This window comes from Mytilus edulis, chromosome 12 (assembly GCF_963676685.1).
Source record: "Mytilus edulis chromosome 12, xbMytEdul2.2, whole genome shotgun sequence".
NCBI lineage: Eukaryota > Metazoa > Mollusca > Bivalvia > Mytilida > Mytilidae > Mytilus > Mytilus edulis.
Window position 1 is genome coordinate 71,005,854 of NC_092355.1, and position 25,222 is coordinate 71,031,075.

At 32.2% G+C, this 25,222-nt stretch overlaps 2 protein-coding genes across 2 annotated transcripts in view; one reads left to right on the top strand and one right to left on the bottom strand.

Moving 5' to 3' along the window:
• Positions 1-25,222, top strand: part of LOC139499281 (uncharacterized) — a 740,979-nt gene that overhangs the window by 3,772 nt on the left and 711,985 nt on the right. Inside the window, exon 2 of the mRNA XM_071287950.1 lies at positions 1,026-1,444. The gene's annotated coding sequence lies outside the window, so the exon portion shown is untranslated. The remainder of the gene's footprint in view (positions 1-1,025; positions 1,445-25,222) is intronic.
• On the bottom strand, positions 6,623-8,712 carry LOC139497816 (toll-like receptor 4). The gene has a single exon (XM_071286051.1). The coding sequence runs from the start codon at positions 8,643-8,645 to the stop codon at positions 6,699-6,701; it is 1,947 nt and encodes a 648-aa protein (XP_071142152.1). The 5' UTR covers positions 8,646-8,712; the 3' UTR covers positions 6,623-6,698.

Genomic DNA, 25,222 nt, shown 5'->3' on the forward strand with positions numbered 1-25,222 from the left:
AAAGAGAAAGAGAAACCTTTAATTTAATAGATTATCATCAGCACTAGAGGTTGCACTTTGTAAATACAGCTGTTTCTCAAAACACGCCTCTTTTGGGGAGATTTAGAATATTCATAGAAAATTAATTTTGTTTACATACTGGTTCCCAGTTATGCTCTCTCTGTTCCATCTCACAGAGACATAACTTGGGAATGTTACCAGTACATGTATATGTGCATATTGTTTACATTGAGATCTGTGGTAACCTTTCATTCGAGGTAGGGGTAGTTAAGAAAATTAGTGTTAGTTTAAACTCTGAGAAGTTCCGGGCATATAAACGTTGAAAATATGCCGCACAGTCCTATACTTTGACCTTTGAAAAAATTGTGGTGCAAATGAACTTTCAATTCTAGGATAAGATTGTTTTCAAAACTTCATAGTAAAAGTGGTACAGTTTGAGCCGTAAAAGGAGTTCCTATGGGAAATTGCATTGTCAATATTTAAAGAAATGCAACCTAGATCTTTTTCGTCGAAATCGTCAGCTGATTTTTATTGCAGTTATTGCACTATAAAGACTGTGTGTGCTTTTTTGCCTAATATAAAAAAAGCCATATTATAGCAGAAGGAAACTAGAAATTCAAAAATTATCACGATTACAAATAATTTAACATGGTTAAGTTAGATCATAGATATAGACTTTGTTGGACAGAATTGTTTTATTATTTGCTAAAATAAAGATTTTACTTTGCTTTTTTAGCTCAACTGGCCCAAAGGGCCAAGAGAGATTTTCTCATCACTTGGCGTCCGTCGTCCGTCGTCGTTAACTTTTACAAAAATCTTCTCCTCTGAAACTAATAGGCCAAATTTAACCAAACTTAGCCACAATCATCATTGGGGTATCTAGTTTAAAAAATGTGTCCGGTGACCCGGGCAACCAACCAAGTTGGCCGCCATAGCTAAAAATGGAACATTGGGGTAAAATGCAGTTTTGGCTTATAACTCAAAAACCAAAGCATTTTCAGATAAATCGGACAACCCGTTATTAGGTTGCTGCCCCTGAATTAGTAATTTTAAGGAAATTTTGCTGTTTTTGGTAATTATTTTGAATATTATTATAGATAGAGATAAACTGTAAACAGCAATAATGTACAGCAAAGTAAGACCTAAAAATAAGTCAACATGACCAAAATGGTCAATTTACCCCCTAAAGAGTTATTGCCCTTTATAGTCAATTTTTAACAATTTTCATAAAATTTGTAAATTTTTACTAACAATTTCCACTGAAACTACTAGGCCAAGTTCATTATAGATAGAGCCAATTGTAAGCAGCAAGAATGTTTAGTAAAGTAAGATCTACAAACACATCACCATCACCAAAACACAATTTTGTCATGAATCCATCTGTGACCGTTGTTTAATATTCACATAGACCAAGGTGAGCGACACAGGCTCTTTAGAGCCTTTTGTTTAAAAATATAATAAAAAGGTTGGGTCACCGTGCTATTTTACAAGCTAAAAGTCATTGAAAATTGCCTAAATTTGCTTAGATTGTTCTTGAAAAAACACACTTGTGTGCATACACTTTTTTTTCTTTGAGATAGAATTTTGAATATTTGTGGGAAGATAGGTTTCATCATGTTTTTAGAAAATAGAAAGAAACAATGGTGTCACTGAAATCGTTTTTTCGCTACAAGTAATAATAAAAAAAATCCCAATTAGTCCAGTATATTTTTTTTACTGAAAGAGTAATCTACCCTTAAATGGCTCATTTGAAAAGAAAATTTTAGTAAAAAAAATAAGGACAATTGTTTTTTATGAAATTTATGTTGCTCGATTCATACTTCAGAGGACACAAATCACCCTTTTTTAACCGTTGCTCAGGAGTATTTCTGTTGCTAAGCAATTTGTGAACTCAAATTGAAGTGACTATTCATTTGTAACTTCAAGTTTTTCTCAAACCAACCATCTTATCTGGAAAATATGGTTATTTGTACAGACACATCAATTCGTATGTGCTAATTATATTATGTAGTAAAAATGGTTGCTAGACAACCTTCTTTTTACCGGAACAAAAAAAAAATCATTTTTTTTAAAGTTTCTATACTGAGGCTAGCAATGGTATGAATTAAGACTTCTTTTGAGAGGAGGCCAAAACTCCCCATTTCGTAGGTACCTTCTCCTTTGTCGATTTAGGCAAATAAGTAGACTAATTTGTACTGTAATTGTGCAATCCAAGATGGTGGTATACCATGAATCTACCTTAAATTTATTTGACAACCCCTAATAAGAGTAAATACCCTTTAAATTCAATTTGGGGTAACTATCGTCATTTAGTATTAACATAAATATATTAATATAGAATAAGCTATGTATAGCTACAAGAGTAACTAAAGAAGAGTAAATAATTGGGATAAGGAAACAAAAGAAAATGCTCTTATTTGAATTTTTCTCCTTTAATACTAGTATTCATTAAAAGGCAAAACACCTATATGGAGTAAAATTAAATTTTCGAATATTTTGATTGACGTTTGTTGGTAATTTTTACTATTAAATTGTTCATTTATCCATATAAGTTTTGATAAATATAATGTTTTGTTACATTACTTTTTTACATGCGTTGAAGATTCAAGATTGAGAACATAAAAGTAAAACACCAATCCCCTAGTTAATGAAATAATGATTCAACTGGTATTTCTTCGTAAAATTGATAAAATACTTTGGAAAAAACAGCATTTGTAATTCAAGTAAGAACAGGAAACAAAGTTGCTTGCGATTAACTGAAATTTACTTGAGTAAACTCATGTATGTGAACTATTTAGGAAACACAATACCTGTTCTTTAAAGAAATTTGAGAGTCTAAATGAAAGAATGAATTACAACTTTAGTAAAGCACCAATACAAGGATGATTGCTATTTATTTTCTGATTATATGAGAATGGCTGGTAAAGTTTATGTTGAAAATATTGACCCCTCAACTTTTAATTAGGATGTATATCATTGTTCTGAACCCAACTATGTATGGTTGCTAGGTACTTGACAAACATCTATAATACTAAAATTACGTAGATTAGAGAGGTAAAAAATGTATGTTAATCAAGCATATCTTGTTGAGTTTGTTTAAAATCCGTGTTGTTTGTTTTGATTTTATTTAACGACATTGAAGTTGTTGTAATCTTCCTAATTGGAGTTACGATAAAGAACAAAAGTCTAAAGTTTAATTGGTTTGTAATCATCATACTCGGCATCTGGATGTAACACAGTTATATAGTCATATTCGTATGTGTGAAAATTTGCCAAATAATTGCCCAATTTAGACTTTGTTATAGTTAATGCCTCGGTCACACCTTAACGAATAGCTCGAACGGATGCCTAACGGATAACTTTTTTTTTCAATTCGTTCATGTCCGTTAGATATCCGTTCTTGTCCGTTAGACGTCCCTCCATATCCGTTGCATGTCCGTTTAGCGTACGTTTGATCCGTCGACGTCCGATCTGTCCGGTGGAATTTTTTTAGCATTTTCGAAACTTTGAACGGACGTCCAACGGATGAAATGTCCGTTGAACGTCCGGTAGGCGTCCGTTTTTTTACGGTACTCGTCCGTTTCGTTTCCGTGTTGAATCCGTTACGTGTCCGTTATACATCCGTTGTAGGTCTGGCAGATAAATTCATCAATGGACTTCTAACGGACGTCTAACGGGTTAAACGGACGCTAAACGAATATGAAACGGACTTCTACCGGACGTATAACGGATAAAACGGATGATGAACGGACCGTCAGAAATGCCAATTGGATTTCTAAAAGTTCATGAATTCTTACCATTCATAACCGATCTTAGAGTAAAGGCACGTCTTCACCTTCAAGCAGCTCGTATTCAGGCCAGACATTGCCCTTTTTTGGCATTTTGAAGAACAAACCAAAAGCAGTTACACAGAAATATTTTGAATATTTATGCGGTTAACATGTATTAATTTTGTCGCATTTAATTTTCCCGTATATCTTTTTCATCCGTTTTATCCGGTTCGCTTCCGTTAGGTGTCCTTTTTATGCGGTACTCGTCCGTTGGATGTTCGTTCGATATCCGTTCTGTCTGGTACGTTTCCGTTTCTCGTACGTTGCATATCCGGTGTGTGTTCGTTATGTATTCGTTATGTGTCCGTTTTATTTAGTCAGTACAATAAAGGACTCCAAACGGATAACAGTTTTGTCAACTGACAACTTTTATTTTCATCCGTTAGTGCTATCCGGTAAGGTGTGACCGAGGCTTTACAATCTAATTTAAAACGACGCAATCGACGTTAATCGACTGATACTATTTGTAACAAGCAATTACCTTCTTGTCTCTGTATTCAATACTGTCTTATCGTCCTAGTCGGTACTCCTTTTTTGTCATTCATTTATTAGTAAAATTGCAAAAAGATGATTTCCGAGGAAAATTCAAAACGGAAAGTTCTTGATCAAATTGCAAAACCAAAAGCTCAAACACATCAAACGAATAGGTAACAACTGTCAGATTCCTAAATAGGTACAGAACTTTTATAATGTAGAAAATAATGAATTAAACCTGATTTTGTAGCTATCTAACTTTTATTATTGTCGCATCACTAAATCTGTTTTCAATGTTACCCGTTTGTTGTTATTAACTGATAGTTATCTAATACATACATTGGCTAATCATAAACAAATACAGATTGTTACCGAAGCCAAAACAATGAACATATGCAACATGCAGACTTGATAAGATCATTATTATTTTGTATGTTCTTACCTTTAACATACTTTATTATTGATTCACCACAATCAGATAACATAGGAAAAGCCGTCGTGACTAACATTACATTGTTTTATCGTACGAGAAAAAAAAAAACTATGAAAAAACATTAAAAACTTTGATTTATTTCCGCAATCATAACATGCATAAATTATAATTGATTCCGTGTTTTGCATGTTAAATTTATAAACTACACCAATCAGATCATTCAGGTCAGCCTAAGTAAAGAAGAGTGAGAGATTAATAATGTGTATCATGTTTCAAAAATTCAAATAGGGAACATATATTACAATTTATTGTTTTATAACTACGGAAAGAACTACTGTATATAATTGGAATATTGAAATTTTCCAAATGTTCGTTATAACTCTTACCGTGATGGCTATAAATCAAACACTAAAGATAAGTTGTCATTTCATATTAAAATATGTTTTTTTTCTTTCCGCTATCATGCTGCTAGAGAGATACAGATACTTGCACGCAATAATTGGGATCGCAATTAAGCAAAAATCACCAGGGCAAAAACATCCATGTATACATAAAAACAATAACTTTTATTTTTTTTTAAATTAATCTTTGCGTACATTTAAGTTGTAATTTTAAAGAACATTGCTTAATTATATTCTTAATTATATTAATATATTTGCTGGATGACTTTAAACACATTAAATGGCCATACCATGACGGAGAAATTTCAACTATAACTTGTAGCAAAAACAGTTTTCTATTTACATAATTGTTTTAGACCGTCCAGTGACGTGTGATTGCCTGTTTCCATGTAATATAAACTCTGATGGGTAGTTGGCTCATTGGCATTCAAACCGTAACTCATGTTTGCATTGGATACGCATTCACAGCTGATTTGATGCGACGTCATCGACAGCGTCTTGTGAACACCTATTGTTGTACAACGTCAGAGATCGGTTATTTCACATGTGAAATTATCGGTTTTTATTCCACTGCGAAATAACGTTAATTCATTGCCAGCATCTCGTATGGGCTGACTTTGCATTGTATTTATTCATGCAATGTTTTAACTACTTAACGGACATTTCATCTATTACGATTCAGTTACATAAGTATAAAAATAGGTTTAATCCATTATTTATACTCAAGGAAATGCATGTACCAAGTTAGGAATAATTGTAGACAATTACTATTTATATATAGCTCAGTTATTTTTGTGTGGCGAAGATACTGCATATTGCATTTTAATGTCTGTGTTGACGGCAAACGTATGGCGGATTTTATTTACAAATATATTATAAACAATAGAAATTCAGTCAATAATGTAACGTACGAACAATAAGATTACCCATAGTATTCTAGACTATGAAAAAGCGAATTCTAAGCACCAATTTTTAGAGGGATCAAGATATTTCAGATGACTTAAGGTTTTGAAAGCCCCATTAAAAATGAGATTTATTCGGAATTTACCAATATCTAAATTTTCAACAAATTTACAAACGTCCGAGGTGTCAGTATTTTTATTGTACAACGGCCAGAGTACTACGACCAATCCAGTGTCGTAAGATTTCTAAAAGTGTTATACTCTGGGCCAAATTATGTCTTCCCTTTAACTTAATCCATTTTTAAAATTGAAGATTCGAAAGAGATAAAATGAATCCAAATTGGTGAATAGAGTTATTTTTTATATCAAGATACAGCAATGATACTAACGGTTTTATAACTGTATTTGATGTAAACACTGTTGAACTAATATTGTTATTGCTGATAATTAATGCCTCAAGTGTTTGAAGGCTTACAAACTATTCCGATTATTTGCTTCAGATTCTGCTTTCAAAATTACAGTTACTATGCAAATCAGAATGTCTTGTATTAGCTTTTTACAAATATGTATAGAAACCAATGTTAAGAAATAGGCGATATGTTATTAAACTAAAGCGCAAGTCGTGAAACAACCATTTCTTTACCAGTGAATTATCCATCTACATTGATAATGTGTCTTTTACCTTCTCCCAAAATACGACATCACCATATTCGTCGTTCGGGTATTCTATGTATGATTTCGACTGGACAATTTCTAAAATGTTCAAAGAAAGATCTTTAGATGGCAATTGTTCTATGAAGACAATAAAAATAATGTTCTCACTACTTCGGGAATAGATGCTTTCCATTTTTGCCATATTAAATTCAAACAGGCACCAGTCAGACGAGAGAAAGTTTTGCGACATTATCACGACTGTTTTGCGACTATTGTGAATAGCTGAAGTTATATTAGAAGCAATATCGTTTCCTGGTATGAAATCCCGTTTATGAACGCAACAACTAATATTTCCATCCTCTTCGACGCGTTTAAGAAATTTGCTGTGTACAAACGTGTCGTCCTCGTCTGCATAGGAAATAAACACGTCAAACATAAAATCATTGTCCACTTGCAGAGGTTTTATATAACCTTGATGTTTACTTTTTACAATATAATATAAATAACGAATTTTCCATCTGTAGCGATAAAGCAGTCCTACAATTATTATCATTACAAAGATGACCATCCAAGATACCACGGCGACAACGGTTGTCATATAAGATGAGCATTTCTTCCTTAGCATGTCGTAAACTGCCTTTGAGTTATTGAGATACATTTTCATTGAATAACATTCTTGTTGATGCATATTTAGATGAGCGTTTGTAGTTGACAGCCATTCAATAAATGCAATTGAGTCGCAGGTACATGTGATAGGGTTTCCTGACATATCAATTGTCAAATGAGGCATGTTTTTGGTCAAATGATCAATTTGGTTAGTAAATGAAACGTCTAAGAGAGAAATTCTATTGTCAGAAAAATCAACGAAATAAAGATTTGTCATATGCATTATTTCAAAGTTTACATTTTCAAGCATGTTCCCACTCAAATTTAACGTACGTAAATATTTTTGAGATTTGAATAATGAAATCGGCAAATTACTGATTCTATTATAAGCTAAATCGAGAGTTTGTAATATTCTTAACGACGAAAACGTCTCTCCTGTGTGGTCATTGGGCAATACAAATCCTAGCAAATTATTGCCAACGAATAAAGAAGTCAAATTTGGCGCTCCATTGAAAAATGTTTTAGAAACATTAGAGCAAAAATTATTTGATAAATCTAGATATTTCAAATTATGAAGATTATAAAATGGTCCTTGCCAATCGTAAAGAGTATTAAAAGAGGCATCGATATATTCCAATGAATTATTTGATAAACATATAGCTGGTAACTTATATCTCATATCGCATCGCCTGTAGTGAAACATTCTCAACTTATACGGAACACTTAATGGTATTGGTACATCATCAGAAGGTGTCTGGAAATAGTCATTTTTGTTAATGTCATTGCTATTGTGTCTAAAATCTTTGTCGCACAATGAATTATCCAAGGAAACAATATCACAATCCTCGTCCTTATCCAAATAATCGTGTGAAATTCCCATATAGGATACATTTAGTTCTTGAACATTTGACAATACAGATAAATGTAGGATATATCTACCATATGTGAATTGATTGTCTCCAGCTGATATCTTTTTCAGTGATTTTGGAAGCATATTTAAAGCACCTGGTTCTAATAGTTGCAAGCGATTACTATCCATATATAGCTCAGTTATCGTTGTGTTGCGAAGATGTTGTAAATGGCATTTTAATATTTCTGTATTTACGGCAAACGTTTGGCGGATTTTATTTATCCGTAAAATCTTAATTGACGTTGAAAATAGGTCATATGTCATATTTACAAAAGCTCTTAATCCCATGCATCGATTATCAGAGAGATCAAGATATGTAAGATTACTTAATGTTTTGAAAGTTCCATTCAAAATGAGATTTATTTGGCATTTACTAAGATCTAAGTGTTCAACATTTGGCAAATTTTCAAACGTCCGGGGTGTCAGAATTTTCATTTTACAATGGCCAGAATATCCAGACAAATCTAGGCTCGTTAGATTTCTCAAAGTGTTATACTCTGGGCCAAAATATGTCTCCCCTTCAGCATAATCCATTTTAAGAGTTTGAAGATTCGAAAGAGATAAAATGAATGCAACTTGATGAATAGGATTATGTTTTATATCAAGATACTGCAATGATACTAACGGTTTAAAAACTGTCTTTGATGTAAACACGGTGAAACTGATATTGTTGTTGCTGATAATTAATGTCTCCAGCTTTTGAAGGCCTACGAATGCCTCAGAATTCATTAGGTTAATTTTGTTTGTAGACAAGTCTAAATAAAGAAGTATAGAATTGTACTGAAATGCATCTTTTCGAACGTTTTCAATTTCATTATTTGTGAAAGATATATTTTCTATATTTTTTGGAATACAAGGAATCGTTGTTAAGTTCTTCCTAGCACAAGTAGCCTTCAAGAAATTCGTCTTTGTATTCACACATATGCAACGGCTATCAAATTTACAAGGATCATCAGCATCTCCTATGAAAATTACAGCTACCATGAAAAACAGAATGTCAAGTGTCGCCATTTCTATATACTGTGACAAAAGAAAAATAATTTCTTTATATTAAGTGAACCCATAATTTCTAAAATTTCAAATGAGTAAAACAACATGTTATAAAATACATGTGTTCAAATGTGATGTCACCTAAACAAGAATACTAATAACAACAAAAGATGACAGACAGAATAAATGCATTCTTGAATAGCTGAAGCGTGACGGTAACCAAATTGCACTTTTTTTGACAGTTTTCTCGCCTACGTTTTTTAATGATCAAGGCAACAATTTCTATTCTGTGTTTGTTTTGTAGACGTATTCTTCTTTATTGTATTCATGTAGGTACACCAATTTGGTTTTTAATCCATATTGAGTCATAGAAAAGTGGCTTTGAATCGACCGCAGAACTATCCATGATTCCGTAATGAGGATTTACCGATAGTGCATCCATACTTAAATTTATGTCATTAAAAATCATATAACAGATGTTTTGTTTTAATTTTCCAAATATCTACAACAATTTGACATACGTACATGCTCACTGATTTTTTTAAATGAATGCTTATACCATATTTGTTTGGTCATTTAAACAAATGACTTTTGGTGAACGTCGCATGGTGGCGTTTTCGTATATACATCTGTCTAAACCCTGCGAAAGCTGTATCTGTTGCTGAAAACTGTTAACATTAAGTGTATTTTTGACTATATTTACCTATTCTATAAGGCGTGTATAATGTCAACTAATCAAAATACAAATTGTTTAGTCACAAAGAATTTAAGATTTTCCTTAGCTGTTAATGTTGAATAGGTGCATTTTGGGTACTTGGTGCAAATTTACGATCGGGGCTGTTAAACCTAACCGTTACCTAAATGAGTAACTTTAACGGTCATGCGTCTTTACATACTTACCAATTTTTAATTAAGACTAAAATCTGAATAAAAAAATACCAACAAAGTTGTAAAAAAGGGTAAAATTAATTTTGAGCAATAGCCCATATACCTGCAATTCTAACGATCTAATACTATGTTATCTATCTAATAAAATTTACCAAAATTAACCCAATGCTACCCATCTTCGTATTTATATTGCCTGCATAGATATGTACAATGTAGTTTATTCTCATAAAATCGTGCACGTACAAAGGTTACAGAGAAGTTAAAAAAAGAATATACATAAAAATAAAAATGCATAAAAAATACATTTAATTCAAAATTTCTGATGAATTTAAAATACATTATCGATGATAAGTTACTTTATTTCTTTCGGTTTTGTTTCACGCCATTGAAGATGTTATAATATTCCGAATAAGAGTGTAAGTAGTTACTACTGTAATCAGCCATTCAACACTAAGTTTGTGAGTTCGAACCCCCGCTCGAACGTGTGCACTCTACTGTAATTTTAATTGACTAGGATTGTCAGTTTTCCTACCGCAGGTCGGTGGTTTTCACCGGGCACTCCGGGTTCCTCCTCCAATAAAAACTGGCCGCTACGAAATAACATTAATGCGTTGCTTAAAGTGGCGTAACAACACCAAAAAGCAAATAAAATCCTAATTTGAGACACGATCTTAAAACCCAATAGTCTTCGTTTTAATTGTTTTGTAGTCAACATACAAGATATTTAAATGAAACATAGTTCTGTACGACATGTACGTTCCAAGAATTTGTCACACAATTGACTAAATTTGACTTTGTATAGTAAGCAATCTTATCATAAACGTTCCATTCGAACCAGTATCAAACGGTGTAACTTGTAACATTTTTATATTTTACGTTCCTTTGTTATGTTCACATATTGTTGTCAACAAAATGGAACATGGTGCGACTGTCATACTAGGGAGAGGATTTAACGCTTTAAATCAAGGTTCAACCCACAAGGTTCTACATTTAAAAATGCCCATACATGTACCAAGTCAGGAATATGACAGTTGTTATCCATTCGTTTGGTGTCTTTTGTCATTTGATTTCGTCGTTTGATATGAGACTGTCCGTTTAGAATTTCCCCCGGATTTCAGTATGTTTGTGATTTAATGTTAATGATGTACATATTCAACATTATGAGTTCAAAATTTAGACTTTTGTGTAATACTCTAAGTTCTTACCTTTTGCATACCTTACTATTGATGTACGACAGACGGATGACTAAGGAGAAGACTTTCTAACTAACTTAACATTGTTTTATCGTACGAAAAATAAAACCGAAAACAAACAGAAAACATTGGTTATTTCGTTTTATTTCCGCAACCATTATTCATTCTTGATTTCTTTTAGTGAATTTATAATATTTTTATGACAACGATAAGATTTTAGAGGTCAACTTGTGTAAAGAAGACTAAATGAATAATATTTTATTGTTCTATCTGTTTATTACCACAAAAAGAATACGATTTAATGCGAATGCTGAAAGTTCCCTAATTCATGTCGTAACTTCAAGCTTAAGGGATATAATATCAAAACTTACATTCGTTTTTGTCAGTTAATAAAAAAGTTCTTTCGATTAACATTTTGATAGACAGATACTTTCACGCATTTACTGTGATTGCAAAAAGAGCGAAGGCGGTCTTCAATTTCTTTGTTTGGCTTTTTTACTTGTTTTATTCGAGAGTCACTGCTGAGTCTTAAGTAGATAAAACGAGCGTCTTGCGCAAATATGAAACTTATATCCTGGTATCTATTGTGAGTTTATTCCTATCCACTGAGTCGATGTCACTGCTGGTTGAGTAATTATTCCCCGAGGATATCACCAGTCCTATAACAAGCACTTGTATTGAAATGAATTATCATTGATATGGTAGGATGAAAATAGTTATGAAGCCAAAAAAGTAAAAAAAGACGAAGAGCATTGAGGACCAAAAATTCCAAAAATCTATGCCAAAGACGGCTAAGGTAATCTATTCCTGGGATATGAAAATAATTAACAATAGAATTTTAGTCAAATTTAAGTATATAAATTATATCGGTTTTTCAAGCATTCACAGTTACGTTGATGCAACGTCATCGATAACAATTTTACAACATCCATTGTTGTGTGACGTCATATAAATGAAATACCGAGTTGTTTTCATAGTTGAAATTACTTCGCTGTAAAATAATGGTAATCTATATGTGTTAGCAGCGTGATAAAACAACTGTGCAGCAGCTTGTATGAGTTGAGTATATACCGAAAAAACTCATCATATATACCTGGCTTAAAACTGAATGCTTGCCCAAGACACGCGATTCGTCTTCAAAAAGACTCATAAGTGACGCTCAAGACAAAAAAGCTGAAAAGGTAAAATATATATTCAGGAAACTGTCGTGGTATATAACAGTGGATCTAAAGATAAAAGACTGACATTCAAACCCATAGATAAACAATTAAACTGAAAACGCCATGGTTAAAACCCACAAAAAGACAAACAGACAAATAACAGTACACAAAACACAACATAGTAAAATTGAAACCAAGCAACACGAACAACCATAAACTTATGTTGATCGCAGATGTTCCAGAAGGGTAAGTAATTTCTACTCAATACGACATTTTATTTCCAGTTGGAATATTAAAAAGTCAATATCACACCTATTACTTCATGACATAGGTAAAAGCTATACAAATCACTATAGAATGTCAGAGGCTAAAAGAGGGGAAATAATGACGTGCATTCGTCAAAAATATATTTTTAATACAAAATAATGCAGTTTACACTTCAAATACTAAAATGTATTGTTTGCGGTCTCACTTTAGAATTATTACATACACAATCAAATTACTATCAGAACACATTACAATTTTTTTCCCGTTTTTAGAATTTGTATGTGGTTAAGTTTTTCTATATATATGTATATGTTGTAAAACAAAGTCACACACACACATTTTAACACAAAACATCACAAAAACTTCACTGAAAACATTTTATTAACGGGAAAGAAATGAAAAGTTACAAAAGATGGATTGAAATAGATTACTCAAACTATTAAGAAATTAAGAAATAATAAACAGAAACATATACTGCATTATAAATGTTTAAAACACACCTGCATAAAAAAATGTACAGGGTTAAACTGTAATATATGTGTAAATAGTTATCAAAGGTACCAGGATTATAATTTAGTAATACTGTTACAATCCCGACATAGGGTAAATAAGCGGTTTAAGTGAAAATTGCGGAGTTAACAATTTCAAAATAATTTTGTACGGTCTTACCATTGAAATGCATATACCTTATAAATTGAATATCACAGTAACACAATTAAGTAGAAGAGTGGGTGTGTAATATAATAGTTTTTTTTATGGAAATGAAACCAAAAGCAAATATTAAACATTGGGTTTTCTGTTGTATTACCGCATGCCTAACTTAAAATTGATTTTTATGTTCCAAATAATATTGAAATATTAAATCTAGATTACACCGATCCGATCATACAGGTCAAATGAGTGATTTATAAGTCATTGGTTATTACTACGGAAACGGGAAATCGTAAAATGCAAAAGTGTTGATACTAATCATTACGTCTTAACTTTTAAAATGAGGGTACAAATCACACATTTCAATAAAATTGTTTTGGTCTGCTTTCTACTTAAAATTTGCCTGAGTTGTATATTACGCATGAATATCAATTTCAAAATTAGCAATCATAAACCAAAATGGAGAATTGAGCAAAGCAAACGCAAATTCGTAAAATTTGTTTTTAAAGATGCAGTTTAAAGACATATGATTTGAGATGTAGTTTAAGGATATTTTTTGTAGTTCTTGTTTTAAAGTGTATGATTAAGTTTATATTAGAAAATACGAATGAGTGTGAATGAAATATCCTCATTACCAAATTATTTAAGGACAAAATGTTGATTTGTCTTTTTATAACATTTCAGGAAATTAAATAAAATTGGGGTTTCAGGGGTAACGCGTAATGATTAAAAGTTCTATAAAAAAGTAAAATTAATTATACGTATTAAGGACATAAATATCTGAGTGATCTTAAAATGAGCAAATTGGGTATAAACGATATCTATATACTTGTTTATATAGCCTTAACGGATGTACTTAGGTGATCTGAGGTAAAATTCAATAAATCAAGAATTCAAAATTGAAATTTTAAGCTGAAAGAGTATTCGTTAATGATCAAAATAAGTGAAAAATATTGGTCAGTAATGGAGCTCCTTTTCAAGATATTTGATTTATAAAATATGGCGGGAAAAAGCTAACTCGGACTTTTATCTTATATTTGCATTGGTATTATTTGCCTCTCAAATCAAAAGAAAGAAAATCTTGAATCTACTTAATCTTTGTCTGATGACCTTTTATAGACTATTTAGTCTGATGTTAATAGACAAATAAGTGTTATGGGCCAACATATTTTACCTTGTATTGCATGGAAAATACCAAGGAGTCCGAACATTTGGCACCTATTCCCTACATGTGAAAATGCCTGTACCAAGTCAGGAATATGACAGTTTTTGTCCGTTCGTTTTTTATGTGTTTTGTTATTTGAGTTTGCCATGTGATTATGGACTTTCCAATCAGATTTTCCTCTAAGTTCATCATTTTTGTGATTTTACTTTTTTTCAAAACCTCACCTAAGTACATCCTTAAGTAATAAAGAAACTCTGATAGGTTGGGTATTTTGTGAATGTCTTACACATTCATTGTATTTATCGCTCAAAATACATGATAAGAATAAACACTAGTTCAACATTAAGATACTTTTTAATTTTGAAAGTACAACCAGAAACATTGAATCACATATAATTGAATGTATTGTCCTAACAATCTCTTAAAGAAAATATAGTTATTGCATTAATATGCTATAATTCAAAAACCACTTAACAATTCCATGACCAGGGACAACACATGATTCAGAGGACGAAGTAACAACAAAACATGCCACAACGCTCATGTATATAAAATGGTTCTAGTGTCGAAATCAACACCGCACCTGGTATCTATGACGAGTTTATTTAGGTACAATTGGAAGAACAACAGAACTAAGTTAGCTTGGATGTCTGCTTCCATCTTGGATTATTAAATAGTAAATATCAGTTGTTTTAGATCTTTATTGAACTTTGCAAATTTCGAATGTTGTAGTTAACTTATAAGAAATACTTTTCATATAAATTCAGAAAATAATGCGTTTTATCATATTTACAGCTGTATTTAACATAAAAATTGTTTTCAAATTCAACTACATTGTATGCCAGATAGGGAGAGATAACTTATACATAACCCAAAAAAAGTAACTTTTGTAACAGAATGTGTTGTAAATTTACCCATATTATCATATAGCAGGGTAATGCGTCCCGAGAGGTGTGTGTTTTCCATTTGGCATTTAGGTCGGGTGTGCCGACCACCTTCTTTTGAAAGCCGATCACCTCTCCAATTTTGGAGGTGGTCGGTTTTTTTGTTAAAATTTCGGTTTTTTTTTTGTTTTTTTTTGCATCGTAAAAGTTTAAACATTAATCGCGCCTCGCGGTATTGTGTTCATAAGCTGGTTCTCGGCTGATTTGGTTCACATTGTTTGACGACAGGAAACAAGTTTAACCCCCGTCATATTATGCATTTACCTGTTAAAGTATAAAGTAATGCATCCATCAAAATTACTATTAGAACACTCCGTTAGTTGTACAAGTAATTGATAAAATAAAATATATTTCGAATGATGTAAACTTGTGGGTTGTGTGCGTATTTGCGGACAAACCTTACAAACTATACATTTGAAAAGTTCAAGTTCAACATTCTGTCATTCGTAAAACTTATGCATTAACAATATCTGAGAATATATATATGCATCCTCTATAAGTAAAACACATGGCGCATTATGTAAATTTTTAATCTAAATTGACTAAAAGTGTCACAAAAATATGCCGTTTTTCATTCAATCCTGCGTTTCTTTAATTTGACATTGTATTTATACTGTACAACAAATCGTGAACGACGTGCATCAGACTTACATATTCAATAAAAGTAACAGCTTAACAGTCAGTGCAAATGTTACAGGGGTTCTTGAAGCAGAATAAACATCATTTCTTTCTTTTGAAAGGACAAGAAGGAGACAAGCCATAAAAACACAAGATATTAGACTGATTTCTATTGAACATGTTGAAATGAGCTTCCCATTCATTAGGCTCCTTTTAGGTTTTATGGCGGGAGACAAGAGAAAAGGGACGCGGGGAGAATGGAGAAAGGTATCCCCTGTCCGACACCTCATAAATCTAGAGCTGTAAATGTGACGACATCAAATCTATTTTGTGTTTTGTGGCAAAAAGCATTGTGCATAAGTTTTATATCAGTTGGTTGAGGAAAACTAAAGTTAGAGAATGGAAACCAATTTTGTAAAAACGGATGTACACTATGATACGTACATTCGGATCGACGTCCAAACAAACAAGGATATAACTCAATGCCCTCTTTGGTACGAAGGGGGCATAAATATAGATATAGGAAGATGTGGTGTGAGTGCCAATGAGACAACTCTCCATCCAAATAACAATTTAAAAAGTAAACCATTATAGGTTAAAGTACGGTCTTCAACACGGCGCCTTGGCTCACACCGAACAACAAGCTATAAAGGGCCCCAAAATTACTAGTGTAAAACCATTCAAACGGGAAAACCAACGGTCTAATCTATAAAAACAAAACGAGAAACGAGAAACACGTATATATTACATAAACAAACGACAACTACTGTACATTTATGAAATAAAATAAAACTCCGCGAAACTCCATGGGTTTTTGCACAAAGACGTTATGGCTAAACGTGACGTCATATAAATGAAAACTAAAAAAGTGAGGGTCATAACGTTTATACTTGTACGATTCAAATATTGATAAGATTGCAACAACACGCCGATTATGAGGTTGGTGTTGTTTTATTTTCGATAATATTGTAGTTATCGAACATTGGTTAATCAAAGCAATTCAAAATGGCGGGTCCCTCCTTTTTTCAATTATTTGAATTCGAGTTATCTCCCTGTGAACGCAAACCTTACCTTAAAGACACTTGATCCTTTTGTAACTGTATGTCATTACTTTGCTTGCTTACAATGTTTGTAAATTTCTTTTAGCATTTTGTCATGTTTGACCTTTATTCATTTTATGTGTGGTATAGGTTTTCCTGAGAGCCGTGTTGGGGTGGTTAGTGCATCGGACTACTAACACAAAGGTTCCTGGTTCGATTCCCGTCTGGGATGAAAATTTCAGGAACTTAATTTTATGCTCTCCCTAGACACCATTTGCGAGTATGGTCTTGAGGAAACGATGATAGTCCGTCGGAAGGGGACGATAAATGGCTGACCTGTGTTAAGAGAGAGCCATATCTCTTGCACATTAAAGACACCCTTGTCGATTTCGAAAAAGAGTAGGCTAATGCCGCTACAAGGCAGCATTCGCACCCGCAATGTTAAAAGGGATTAATATAAGTTGCAAAACTTGTTTCCCAATCAACTCTAAATAAATATGTTTAAACTATAGGTTTTCCTAAGTGTTGCACAAATGTCTTCAATGTAAACAAACGCGACTGAAAAGTGGATGCATTACGTTTTTATAGGTTTTGCTTTTGGCAATTTTAGTTCAGTCGATTTAGATTAGATCAGATTAAAATGTCCATTCAGACTGAAATATTAAAAATATGTTAATGACCTTTTTCTTCGTCCCGAGTATTTAATTCTAGACAATAAATAGATACTTAGAGATGATTTAACAAATGTTGTTTTATAGCCATACTGTGAAAGCTTGTATTCCATTAAAAACTATTAAAACAAATCCCTATAGATAACAGAAATCATTGATGTAAGTTTATGTAATTTGAATTTGCCTTTTAGCATGCTCATATAATATTCATATTATACACATGATAACATACTATCTAGAAGTGTGAAGATATACAAATGCAGCTGGGTATATGATTATCATTGTTGTTGAAATATATATATTGTGAAATGGAAAAGTTTGACAACAAAACTGTTATTTGAAAACTATTCTATTCATCATTCATTGTATGTTATCTGGTAACGTGTGAGTATATAAATGTAGTGAATAGGTTCCATTTTCATGTGTCTGATTTCTGAGGTTTTGTTACAAATTAAATTAATTATATCTTATTCAATCTGACATAAATTGTATGTGACTGTTTTACAAGTGAGAGGTTTTGCTAGCTATAAAACCAGATTTAATCCATAATTTCCTACATAAAATTGCATGTACCAGGTCAGAAATATGACAGTTCTTGTTCATTTTTTTTTAGCTTTTGATTTTGCCAAATGGCTACGAACTTTCCGTTTTGAATTTTCGTAGGAGTTCGGTATTTTTGTTTGTATTTTACTTTGTTCTCTATTAAAACATTTGTTTTGTGTCAGAACATATTATGAGTATATCAAAGTAGACAAAATGGTACAATTTTTAAACGGATTTGAAATGAGCATTCCCCGGGAAAAGTTGTTAACAGAATGTAAACAAAATTGATTATGAAAATTTCCTATTACTTCATCTAGAGTCTTTATAAAAGGAAACAGTTCAGTGTTTAACGATATGATTTTCATGTCATATCTGTACCTTTTAATGATTCTCCTTTCGTAATCAATATATAACAAACAAAATGTCAATTCTACGATATGGTGCTAGTATCATCGTCTGGCGTCTGTAATAGATTTTCTCCGGGTTAATACTAACATAATCAACACGACGGGTGCAATATCTAGAGCAATATCTTGATATCCTTTAAGATTTTCTGAAATATCCTCTTTTTCGTATGGGTTAGTATTGCTTATTGCTGTGTTTTGTGTATTTTTGTTTGTTGATCTTTTCTCCTCATATTGACCCATGACGATGTCAGTTTTTTTTCAACTCATGAGTTTAAATGTCCCTTTGGTATCCATCGCGTCTCGTTTATAGTGTTTTAGTGAATTATGTGTGATTCTTAATGATCGCTTTAATGCACATTTTTAAATTGTCATACATGTAAAAATGATAAATGTGTTGCCACGAATTATTTCAATAAACTCATCATAGATACCATTATATTTACGCCAGACGCGCCAGAAGACGCCTGACACGCCAGACGTCTACAAAAAAATTCATCAGTGACGCTTGGATAAAAAAATGTTCAAAAGGCCAAAAAAAGTACGCACTTGAAGAGCATTGAATGTTTCGTATCCGTGAAACGTGTCTTACCTTATCAAAATCGGCCTATTCAAGTTGTTAATGGTTAGGTAGTTATTAAGTGTGAACATTAAATAAGATAACACGTGGGTTCTAGTCAGTATTCAATCTAAAAAAAGGCAATTCGAATTATCTAGCTACTTGTTGTTACTTTTTCTTTCCATCACCTTCTTTACATGCAGTATGCAGTATGAAAACGTCAGATCAAAACGACATAGTTCCTAACATTTTCTACTCTAATGTCATTAAAAAAGCCAATTTTCAGTGTAATTAAAAGAATAACATGTATAAGAAATCAAATAATTAAAATATAAAATAAAAAAGAATATTGTTTACATGACCAAACAACACTGATAATTACCTCATGCTCTACGCGCGTTTTTTTCATGCGATACGATTAGTTATTCTATAATATTTGTTATATATCCTTTTAGTGTGCAGCATTAGGACATGGTCAATCATTTGAAGTTATGGTTATAAACAGTCTAATCTAATTAAATTATACTTAGAACGATGTGTGATCAAAGCAAGACACACTATGTATGATACCTGGTTTAATAGTAGCTAGCAAAATAGATATAGGAAGATGTGGTGTGAGTGCCAATGAGACAACTCTCCATCCAAAGAACAATTTATAAAAGTTAACAACTATAGGTCAATGTACGGCCTTCAACACGGAGCCTTGGCTCACATCGAACAATAAGCTATAAAGGGCCATACAATTACTTATGTAAAACCATTCAAACGGGAAAACCAACGGTCTAATATATATAAGTTATTTAAAAGCGCAAATTCAGAGCGGTAAAAATTAGTTGATATATTAAGTTTAAATGCATGGATCTACCGAACGGTTTCTGATATAAATTGGCTTCTTGATATAGAATGGCTTCTATATATGAAATGGCTTGGGCTTTTTGATATGAAATGACTTCTAGATATAAATTGGCTTCTAGATATAAAATGGCTTATGTAGATATCTCCTCATTTCAAATGTTAAGTTCCCAAAGTTCATCCTTAATATCAAATTATCAAATTTTGTTGACTTAATTTCCTTGGTTAATGATTAAACTTTTATAGACAGTTGAAAAAAAACACATCACAGGAAACTGTTCTAAGCTTAACAGAAATGTCCAATACCTCGAGGAAGTGTTATATAATATGCAAATCTGTTTTCACACAAAGAAGATATTAAGTTGTGTATTTTAAGATAATGATTGTAACAATTGACCATTTGTGTATCTGAATATTCTAAATTGTGCTTTATGCATGTTCAATATATGCCGAATGCATTGTTTTCTTTTTTACTTATTGATATTATAGTATTATTTCATTTTGTAATTTTGCCATGTTAGCGTGTGACATAATTCAAAATGAGTATGAGTGTAGCAATAGGAATTGCATACCTGGGTACTATTCATGTGACGGATATAAAGACTGTCAAGATGGCGGAGACGAACTTGAAGCTTTTTGCAGAGGTATGATTATTATTTTATCTTCTAAATGTCAAGGGTGACTTGGGAAACGAAATATGGTCACTTGGTCTTCTTCCGACCGGCAGTAAAACGCTTGCCGAAAAGGGGCGTCTGTTTGACTGTGCGAGATTTTTGCAGTCATGTCCGTTTAGAATTGGGACGCGAAATCTGATGCCTCGTGTAGGGAGAGTGCCACGCTCTTTGCACGTAAAGAACCCATTGCAACAACTCTTTGGGGGGTCCATGGATGGCCTGTTGCAAGGCAAATTTTCTGTCTCTGTCCACTTCACCCTAATTTCCGAGTGACAGTCCAAATTTCTCCCACCATCATCTCAGATGGTCTCTTTTATTACAATTAACCTATTGTGTTTATTGTTAACTTGAATGAAATATTAGACACTGGACGTTAAGCAACCAACAAACAATCAATTAATCAATCAATATATATTTTTTTCTAACATGTACTGGTTGTTGCATTTAAAGGACATATTAAGGCAACAGTAGTAAACCGCTGTTCGAAAGTCATAAATTGATTGAGAAAAAAACAAATCCGGGTACAAACTAAAACTGAGAGACACGCATCAATTAAAAGAGGAGAACTGCGACACAGCATAAACACAACATTAAAATGTAACACAGAAACGAACTATAATATGAGAATTGCAATTTTCCTGACTCATATAACATTGCTTTTATAAAGGGCAATGCATAATTATCAATTTCTTTGAAACAGAAGAAGCATTCCCTAACATTACATATTCTTCTAATTAACAATATCACAGCTTACATGTTATACCTGATATGTCTGAGGTTCTAATCGGCAACAAAATGACAAAATTTATGTAAATTAAGCGTCTTAAGCCGGTTTTCTTTAATATAAAGCACTTGTGTTTATATCAAAATGTATAATTCCCAAAATTATGCTCAAACAAATGTAAATTAATTGTCTAAAACTGTTTTTTTTAATATAAAGCACTTGTGTTTGTATCAAAATGTATAATTCCCAAAGTCTACTTTTGAAATGTAATTATTAAAGTCTCTGTGAGTGAAGTTGTTAGTAAATGATAAATCGTATTGGTTGAATGAATAAAACATCTACGGAAACGGTTATGAATTCAAAGTGATGTCCGATACTTATCGGGGAGGCGAAAGTTAGCAGAAGGACATTCAAACTCATAAGTCGAAATTGAACTGACAAAGGCTATGGATAAAAAGAAAATATAAACAGACAAAAAAAAAATACGGAAAACACGACACAGAAAACTATAGACTAAGAAACATTATTCAAACTAACAACTTGGGGTTATCTCCTGTGCTCAGAATGGGTAAGCAGATACTGCGAGACATATGGTACCGGTTAGAGAAATTTTGTTTACTGATTATTATTTAAGTAAAAGTATTATTAGCATGTGGCGTATCTCAGAATGAGTTTGAGTGTAGCGATGGTACTTGCGTACCTGAATTCGTAGTTTGTGATACGAATGATGACTGCCCCGATGGCGGCGAAGAACTGGAGGTTGCGTGTCAAAGTATGACAATTATATATTTTAGTAATGAGAAAATTCAATAAATATAACAAATTGGTAATTTGTTATGATTGCTAACGCGACACAATTCAAATTAAATTGATGAAAGCAACAAAACTCATCATAAAAAAAATTCATGTAGAAGCTATGATTAAAACTGTAAATGACAGACACACGTTTCGTCTTCAAAAGAAAGAAACAGTCGAAACGAAAAAAAAAGAAAATTAAAAACCAATTGTTCAGAGAACAATTGAAGGTCTTTCCATTGAAAACAATGTATTTTAATATGAAAGTTGTAAAATTAAGTTTAAATTGTCATTTCAATCGTCAACTGATAGGTTATTGTACGCTGATTCCAGAAATATATGGTTTCTATACAATATTTTTTTAAATAAGGGAGATAATTTGTTACTTCCGGTTTGAAAAATGTTACTTCCGATAATATTTGAATATTTAATTGACACTGATTCCAAAATGATCTGGTTCTATATACTTTTTTTATTAATAAAGTACAAAAAATAGCTACTTCCGGTTTACACAAGGTCACTTCCGGTATTTTTTTTCAAGGTTAAATGGTTTGATACCTTTTGCCAAAAGTCTCATGGCTATATCATGTATACATATGAGCTGAAAGCAAAGGTCAAAAACTAGAACGTCAAATTAATCTATGACCTTGAGATCAATTTCAAGGTCATAAACCAAGGACCTCAAATCAAAAGACCATAGGTCTTAATAATATTTGGTTAATCAGTTATATCACCAAACGCGTATTTTTAGATACAAGAGGGGAGAAAACTCACTTTTACGTTTAACGTACTCTTGCAATCAAAATTTATGTGTTACGACATGTCGCAAATAACAATTTAGAAAAAATAATATGTCGATATCCTATACGGTTTCTGGAAATTAGTGGAAATAAGCCAAATTCAAAAATTAGAATATGACCTTGACCTTTGACCTTGACCTAATTTTTATTTTTTTGGACCAAGGACCTCAAATCAAAAGATCCTTGGTCTCTAACACTTATGGTTTTCAAGATAGAAATGCATATCACTTATATCAAATGCATAAGGGGAAATAACTCTCATATGGAGCGTTCATATCACTTCGGTCAAAATAGGACAAATCATGCGAAGGATATAACGAGCAATTTTGTAAAATAAATTTGTCATAATATTTTACGGTTGCGAAGGAGATGCGCTAACAAGGAAAACAGTGTTGGGGAGATAACTCCTACAAAGAAAAGTATTCGTTTACGCAGGGTAAATTTCAAAAGCGCATAAACTGTTCGATATCACATACCAAATATCTAAGCGACATATTGCGAAACAAATGTTTATCGCAAGAAGAAAATTAGGCGGAAGAAAAAAAAAAAAAAAAAATAATCAGAAGAAAAACAATAGGTCTTTCCACAGAAAAGTGGAAAGACCTAATAAAGTATATTGTTCAAGTAGATGGAGGACACACATATTCAAAATACAACGAAGAAATCTTATTCCTGACATCAAGAATCTCTATATTTGCTTAAAAATTAAAGTTATAGAAACAGTCAATTCATAATTATGACAAAGACTAAGAGAGAGGGAGACAACACAATGTTAAGACAAACAATGGTCTACAAAAAGATATACAGATTACCACACAATAACTTGAACCACATTTAAAAACATTTAAAAAACATAATTTGCAGAATGGAAACGGTAAAAGCAAAGATTTATTCTTATTTCATGGAATATTTAAAGATTAAAAAAAATAAGATATTACCTTTTCTGGAACATTCTATGTGGTCACTCAAAGTTATTGTCTGTGTGCCTGAATCGATAGTATGCTGTTGGTAAATACGTACCCGTTCGCATATACAGTTTTTATGAGTTTTCCTAAATAATAAATACCGGCATCCATTGCGTTGGATACAAACTACACGTATGTTAAGTCTTTTATATATAAAAAAACCAGTGATATTTCCATTAAGACGCACAGCAAGTATCTGATGAATATGATAACAAGGAAAAAAGGGGTATTAGCTCAATTTTCGTTGTAAATATAATGAAATTTGATGCTACTGTCCTACAAGTGAGAGGTTTATCTACAAAAACTATAGCTATAAAACAAGGCTCAATCCACCGTTTTCTACATTTGAACATTTTAGTTCATTGAATTGAATGTATACGACAGGAACTAGGGATCGAAACGTCTTTTGTCAATTTACACATTAATTTCATTCTAAAAAACTACTTGTGTCTGAATGAAACTACTCGTCTATGAAAATTGTTGACTTATGTTAAAAATATACTCTGAAAGTAGATTGATACAGCCTTCTATAAATGTAGTATAGAGTCATATCGCATCTTTGTTTCACATCTATAGTAAACACGACAGATTTGTTTAAGACTTTTTCAAATTCAGTTTAAGAACATACAAAAGTATAGAATAGAAAAGAAAAGTGTGAGTAAATAAAAGACTAAATTACAGAAATGTAAGATTTAATATTTGAAATTGGTCTCATAATGGGACTTCGAAAATCTAAGGAACATTGGAATTAAGGGACTTATGTCTTGCTTCAAAACTTAGAAACTTCAAAAAAAGAGTAAAATTTAGTATACGCTTCAAGGTTCGGAACAACGTAGTTATTTCCCCTAATCTGAGTTAGTAGAAGGTTGCTGCTCACAAGGAAGCTATTTAACCAAGAGTTCCAAAAGGTGAAGTTGAATCATCCCTTCGTAAATTTCACGGACGCCATCACAAGTTGGTTGACCGTTATAGAATAACCGTTTCACAGATGATATAGGATATTTTCCTTATGTCGTAACTACAATTCCTTTCCCTTTTCATGAATGTGACCTACCGAATTACACTATTTATCGGTTTGTAATAAAATTAGCAATACGACGGGTGCCACA

Excerpts from the sequence above, each read along its gene's own strand:
- LOC139497816 (XM_071286051.1), bottom strand. The coding sequence starts at position 8,645 with ATGAAAATTCTGACACCCCGGACGTTTGAAAATTTGCCAAATGTTGAA.